The following is a 7,615-nucleotide window of genomic DNA, read 5'->3' as shown; positions in this document are numbered from 1 at the left end:
CCCTAAAAACGATTGCTAAATATTCAACGGCCTGACAATCTCGTTAATTTTGGCTGCTTGGATTACTAAGATGTCAAACTGTCAAACTGTCAAACTTGTAGCCGCCATCACTTGATTTAAAATTAGGTATAATCCTAGTGAGGGAAGCTTCAACTATTTTTCTTTTCTGTGCATTATTTATTTTAAATAATAATTTACTCTTGTCAATCAATACAATGGTTACTTGATGACATGTGCATGAATAAAGCAGTATCCAAATCTCTTCTTATTTTGCATATCTATGTTCCTCAACCGATGATCAACAGATCTTCCTGATTCCGTTACAGTATATGGACGATCCTATATTCTGATCAAGGGACGCAGTACACTCCTTTATTGCTTTTGTTTTCATCCCAAGCAGTACTATAATTGCTCAGACTTTTACCAGTTGTACATGGATAGCTGTAAACAGCATGAACATTTACCATTCTTAAGTCAGACACCAATCCATCATTACTCTTGCAGTGTGGTAAGGTAAACGTCATGTTTTCCATAAGTTCCATCTTTAGCCTAAAAGGAGTAAAATGATTTACATGCTTTGAGTTGCGCCTTGTCAGTAAATGAAAACGAGCTGTTTATCCAAAAAGCATGTGCTACATATTCGGTATGGCGTGAAAAGTGGGACGTTAAAACTGACAATTTAATGCTTTCTTTATGATAAGAAAAGTAATGTCTATACATATTAGTGTGTTGGTTTTCTGAAGACCTTAAAAAGTACCTAGCCATAATGCCGTACAAGATGAACATCTAAAAATGGCAACTTGTTATCTGATTCCCATTCAATTTGAAATTGTATGAAGGGACATAGAGAATTCAGTTGGTAAAAAATCTACTGAATTGTTCATCAGTTAATGTACAGAGAGAAATGTCATCGACATGCCTAAGCCTTAGGGTGTTCACATCAATGACATTGCAAAGTAATTCTGATTCAAGATATTCTATGAATAAATGACTAAGAACAGGGGACGGTGGGGATCCATTGACTCCCAAAAGTTTGTTGACGAAATTACCTTTGTAAGTAAAAACATTTCACTGGTGCATAATTTTATAAGGTCTCTTATTATACTGGATGGTAGAAGTTACACATTTTCAAAGGCAACGAGCCTTCTAATAAAAAGATTCCAGTGTAACACCTATGTCAACCTTTGTGAATAGACAGACAACATCGTAGCTCATCATTTCTCCGTTTTCAGAAGTCCATTTTATGCTTCATTTGTGCTTCAGAAAATGATCCCAGGTCAGGAGATGACACAGAACCTAACCACAGATTGAAGGAAGGAGGTCCTCCGCTCGAAATAATAGGTTTTAAATTAATGAACTCTTGTCTGTGCCAGGTGTTATATATATATATATATATATATATATATATATATAGGTAATATACATATATATATATATATATATATATATATATATATATATATATATATATATATATATATATATATATATATATATATATATATATATATAAGGTAGCTTAGAAATCTTTATTTAAATTCTTTAGGTCACATCTGCTCCTCTGTGATATTTCATCCAACCTCCGATTGAAACTGGATTGCTCACGGGTCAAAGTGGTGAGCTTCTACTTGACGTCCTGACCCGGGCCTGTTCTTTTGATAGTTCATAGTCATAATCATCAAGGGGGGTCAAGCTGAGTCTTAGTGTCAACTGAGACCACCGAAAAGAAGCAGAAATGTAATAAAAGGGCTCCTTTTTCTTTTGGTAGGACTACCAGATTGGATGTGTTACGTAATGAGCCGTTCCTGTAACAGAGTTGGATGGAACAGGAAAATTAATGGGCGACGGGGAAGAGGAGGCCATGGAAAGGTTGGTAAACATTTACTTTTATTGTTTAGATGGGAGGAAAAGGCAATGGGATAGGCAATGCATTGCCTATCTATGACACTGTCACTTTATTTGCTTAAAGTAGCGGACCAAAAGATGGGCAACCCTCTGCCCTGTCGTTACATGTGGATAATTTCAAGCTTCAAAATGAGTTGTTTCTTTTATGGCATGCATATTATATCAAACTTTGGGATTTTAATTGCTCTCAAATCGATTCAACGAAAGGCTGCCGATGTCAGGCCACCAGTTCAGGATTCCCGAGTTTTATGATGCAACCACAGACCACTTGGCTCCGAAGACCGGATTGTTGTGGTACTGAAGAAGAGAACGTTCATTGCGTTTGCTGTAGACTTGATTGGTGACGGAAGGGTCGTTCCACAGAATGTATTGCTGGTCGCCGTGGGATATGTCGAGTTGCCATCTTTATTCACAACGACGCTGTTCGCAGAACATGTGGTGGACAGTGTCATGTTGGTGAAGGTAAGCAGGATCTTCGAGCCTGTCGGAGACTGCCGGGAAGAAATCGAGATGTGGAAAAGTTAAAATATACTCTTACGAAAGGAATGGTTAATCAGCTCAGTGGTCTGGTTAAACTAAGACATACTTTTTGAGACTGGCAAATCAATGTGCCCTTTTACTCCTGACCTGAGGAAGGAGAATTAAAAGGAATGTAATGGGGCAAATGAGACCTAGCAATGAAGGACGCGAAAGAGCTGATGTACGTTGTCACATTTTTTCTAAAAGCGGAGGCTGACTGGATAAGCAAGGCTGGGCCCTTATCTAGGTACTGTAGATCTTGTGGAACACGAACAAAGTTTGGGGAAAACAGGAGGACCTAACCTCGAAGCAAGCTAGGGACAGTTTGACAGAAAGGAAGTATGGGGCAATGGCGAATCAGAAGAAAAATTCAAACAAAACACTTCTCTGGTAAAGTTTGATTAATATCACAACTCCTCACTTATTGTGGAGTTCCCTCACAATTATTATTTTTATAATATATCGATATTATTTTCGATATATTGATATTATTTTTAATATGCCGACTATTGTTCAAATTTTTGTTGTCATTACCATTAGAATTCATCATATTTTGACCCTGAATAACTTTGAGAAATCTGAAGAAAAAGTTTAGAACGACCTACACAACGGGCATACGATAAGGAAATGAAAGTTCTAATGCAAAACCTGTGTCACTGCCGGGCGCTCTCTCCCTTCCCATCAAAAAAAAAAAAAAAAAAAGAGGGAGAAAAAAAAAAGAACACGAGACCTGTACAAACTACACAACACGTTTCTTTCAAATTACTGCGCAATAGACTCGAATTCGTTCCGTCTAAACTTCGGTGGGCGGGTTTCAGTTTTTCCAACAATTTTTCTTACTAAAAATGCCTGAAAGCAATCAATATCGATTTCAATTTACTCTCGCAAGTGTTCAGTTATAAAAGTGACGTTGGCACCTGTTAAATGTGCTGTAGTCGTTCCTGTATTGATCCCGACTTTGATGTGAATAACTTTCTCAGTTCCAGCCATAGGGTTTCAAATTCGGTGCTACAACATAACCATGATGGGGCAATGATTGTCCCACGGCGCTGTCGAAAGTGTAGCAAAAACCTCTAGGCGCATTTTTTAAAGTATACCTTGAGGTCACCTAATGTTCATTTCGATCAGGAGATTTCAACTGCCTGCTTGGAAACAGGTTAAAGGGTAACGCAGCAGATGAAATGCGTCTTTCTGTGACTAAATGTTATGTGTAAAAATGTGACTGTAGAGTTATGAGAATTGCTTCGGCAATTCTGAAGTGATTTCTGTCCGCCACTGTTTAAAAATACAGGCCAAAGAGAATTAGATTGAAATTAGGATGCAAATGACACGCAAATGGAAACAGACAGCAAGTGATGGTAAGTCAAAGAGATAATATAACTAAACGTTTTAAGAGAATTTGTTGCTTTGTTTCGTGACTTTCATGACTCACCCTTATCCAGAATTCACAAGCTTTCCTCTGCCAGGTATAATTGGGCAGTGCTGGAGCAGCTATTGTGCCATTGGCTCCGACGGCAGTTGCATTGATCAGCTGCGAACAGTTGGAGAAAAAGAAACAGCGGTTACTGATGTGGCGAGGAAATAGACAAGACGTTTAAAAAAGAGAGTATTTAATCTTTCACTGCAATGGAATATAGGGAAAGGAAATTATTCCTGTGAACTACAAAACCTCTGATTAAATGAACAAATATCGAAGCAATCAAACTTTGCTGATACACTTAGTTTGGCTGAAGGCTGATGCTCACTTCTTCTCTTCTACTAAGAGGAAAGTCTATGACAGCAGTGGCACAAAAAATGACTGTCGAATCGTCTGATATTTCTTGGACCCAGATTACAGCAAGATAGATGCTGTGATTAAATATGACATTAACCTTGGATAATAGTTAATAATGGTTATTTTTCAACAAGAAAGAGTAGATAAATGTGCTCTCTCACACAGAGCGGTTTCTGGTCTCTTATTAGAATCTTGCCACCATTTGACACCAAATAACGGTGGCTCCAAGTCTACCTGGTGACAGTTGCTGCTCTTGCCCGTGATCGTGATGTTGAATCCGATGCCGTTGTTGGTGGCGCTGTTGTAGAAGCTGCCGACGGTATTGACGGAGGGAAGATTCATTACGCCAGTCTGATTATTTGTTAGGCTGTAAGGATACCGTTAATAAGGATGACGAATTTTCTATAACTTTAACAGGATAATTATGAACAGTGCCTGAATCAAATCACTGTACTGAAGAGACAGATATCTCGACGAAATGTTCGCCCCACAGAATTTTATGCAACCCTGCTCATCCATGCCTGAAATGCAAAAACTCCTAGGGATAACGAAAGTATTCGTGAAATCTGGTAAAACATAAATGAAATGAAGTGACTGGAGAGACAGTTATAGCAAAATTCTTGATGTCTACGGTTGATTCAGCATTTTAAAAATAAGAGAGAAGAAGAGGCGACGGGGACTATGCGGTGGCTGCTGAGAATCTAATGAAAAGGTTTGGTCCCTCACACGGTTTTGAGTAATTAGAAGAAGAAAGAAAAAGAGGAAGAGAAAAACGAAAGAAAAAATGAGTAAGAGAAAGTCTACCAAACAGGCCTTGCTAGCAAGACGAGACCATATCCACTTCAGTAATTCCAACTTTTTCATCACGAAATTTTATTTTTCTGCTCCTAAATATCAGGTTACTTTGATTTATGAATTTAAATTAACTTTTCTTCTTTGCCTGACTGGTAGGAACTTGTCATATTTTTGTTCTAATGAAAGAAATGTAATACTAATATAGTGTAGTTATTTGGATTGTTCAGTAAATTGTATCTTCTCTACATCTTACATACATTAAACAGCTCACCCATATTTTGAACGCGCTCAGGTTTCAAGTGTACGTGATCCTGCGATGGAAAAAGTGACAATGAGAGTGTCGGGAAGTTTTTCTGTACTGGCTAAGTCTGGAAAAGGGGAAAGGTTAGTTGTGCTGAACGATTTGAATCCAAAAACAGATGATTAAGAAATGACATTGGATACAGATCTGGAATACCTGGTTTGAATAAAAATATAGTCTTGTGGAAATGTTGCCTAAAAGGAGGTTCATAGTGTGAGTTCGTGCTTGAATAGGTATATAAGAATAGTATATAAGAATATAGGAAATGGCCGAGAAAAGGTCTGTTGCCATATGTGTCAGCATAGAGTAGATAGAGTGGATTGGTGGATGTCATGATTAGAAGAGGTGAAGGTAACTCTGATCATAATGTGGTCAAATAAAAAACTGAATTAGAGACGGGTTTTGATCAGACAGGAATGTCTCCGACTTCCTAAGCCCGTGATGAAGACAAGTGAGGTAGAGAAGAAAAATGTCGACATAACATAACAGCGAAAACAGATGACAAATGGTCTTAATTTAAAGATACTGAATTTGCTGTTTCAGAGATGGGGTCATAGTATCACCAGGGGATGCTTTTGGCTAAAACGCATAGGAAGGAGGGTGAAAGAAGTTGTGGGATAATGAGATGAGATTTTTAATTAAAGCATAAGAAAGATTGTTCTGAAGATGAAGTTGCTGTACACAGGAGAGGATTACGCAAGGGTACGCTAAAGAGTTAACAAGGTAGCCAGGGAGGTCGAAAGACAAGATTTTGTGGTGATCAGTGGTAATTTTAAGCAAGTACTTATTCAGAGGGGCGCAAAAGAGTTAACAAGGCAGCCAGGGAGAGCGAAAAGTAAGATTTTTGGTGATTAGTGGTAATTTCAACAGATGGAAAGACGTTGTTTGAATAGACTGTAGTCTTGTGTCAACCGCGTGAGTGTTTTGATGGACTGTTGAAAGCAGAGGGTGGATGACAGCAGAAATTAAGGCTGCAAAAGTAGAAGAGATAGTGTTACATTAAGAATACTTGTGGGAGTCATTGCTGAAGATGGAAAAAGGGGAATTAAAATTTTGAATGGAAAGTTACCAGGAGCTGATGCATTAGAAATGAGTTGCTGCAAGAGGTAGTGAGTGAGTAACTGACTGGCTGACCATGGTGTGTTAGGTATGTTTCAAAGAGAAAAGATGTCATGTTTTGATGAGGGACAGACAACAGGTAATAAGAATTATCATTACTTTTTAAGGGAGAAGGTGGTAAAGGAGACTGTCAGAATTATAAGGGCATAAGATACTTATGTAACCTTTGAATGTTTATGGAAGAATTTCATAGAGGAAAAGGAATTCAGATAAAAGAGGGATTGATAGGGGAATAGCTTTTTGCCTCAGTGACACACACAAAAAAAAATAAAATGATAGAATTGAATGTTTGTTGTGTAACAGACATGTGAGAAGTTTGGGAGTAAAGGAAAAAACTTCCTGCTGTGTACATAGTCCTGTAAAAATCTTATAGGAAAGATAGATAAGTAATGTGCATGGTGTATGAGGTCACTTGTACAGAGCAATTAAGTTTTATAATGAAAATTAAAACTGCATAAAAATATAAAGAAAGGAGAGTGACTGGTTTAGACCAAAAAGGCTCCTCAGATAAGGATGGGTTATGCTTCCATAGCTGTTCAGTATTTCTCCAGATGGAGAACTAGGAAAAATAATAATGATAGGAAGAGACATTGGATATGAGTTTGTGAGATAAGAAAGATTCGTGAATGTAAATCTTGATATATTGTAGAGATAAACTTAAAACCCTTAAGCTTAATGATTTGAAATTGATTTCTGCACTGTATCAATATTAAACACCCAAGAAGAGGGTCTCAGTTATTCCCATCTTTAAACAATGTGATTGTTCTTCATAGTGTTCAGTATGATGATAACATACTATGCAGACAAATCATAATAGACTTAGCCACCTTTAGCCACTCTGTACAAGTAAATAGTGGCTGAGGGTTACTGAGAGTGTAGTGTTAATTGATGACCGTAAAGAAAAACTGAAAATAAGGGTGAAAGAATTGAAGGAGTCTGTAAATGGAAAAACTTTCAAATGCACGGCAGCATGAGAAAGGCAGAGTGAGTAACGAATGGTGGAAGGCTAGAAATAGCTGTATTGTAAGAGCATATGGAAGTCAGTGTAACAGAGGGTTATGCAAGGGAGGCAGTAGGGTCTCTACAAAGGTTTCGGAAGTCAAAAGAATTGTCTGTGAAAATGAAAGGAGTAACTTATGACAAGATTGTCAAGCAACTTGCCTATATAGAGGGGAAGACGTGTTGGTGTTGAATGCTGAGGA

At 37.8% G+C, this 7,615-nt stretch overlaps 1 protein-coding gene across 1 annotated transcript in view; it reads right to left on the bottom strand.

Annotated features, from left to right (window-relative positions):
* Positions 1 to 1,917: 1,917 nt before the first annotated feature.
* The window catches only part of LOC136855601 (zinc metalloproteinase nas-38-like), a 38,466-nt gene continuing 32,768 nt past the window's right edge, over positions 1,918 to 7,615 (bottom strand). Inside the window, 3 exon segments of the mRNA XM_067132696.1 lie at positions 1,918 to 2,396; positions 3,857 to 3,955; positions 4,433 to 4,565. Coding sequence (XP_066988797.1) covers positions 2,136 to 2,396; positions 3,857 to 3,955; positions 4,433 to 4,565 — 493 coding nt within the window. The 3' untranslated portion in view covers positions 1,918 to 2,135.

The sequence above is a fragment of the Macrobrachium rosenbergii genome, chromosome 32, assembly GCF_040412425.1.
Source record: "Macrobrachium rosenbergii isolate ZJJX-2024 chromosome 32, ASM4041242v1, whole genome shotgun sequence".
Classification (NCBI taxonomy): domain Eukaryota; kingdom Metazoa; phylum Arthropoda; class Malacostraca; order Decapoda; family Palaemonidae; genus Macrobrachium; species Macrobrachium rosenbergii.
This window is presented reverse-complemented; position numbering and strand designations above follow the sequence as displayed.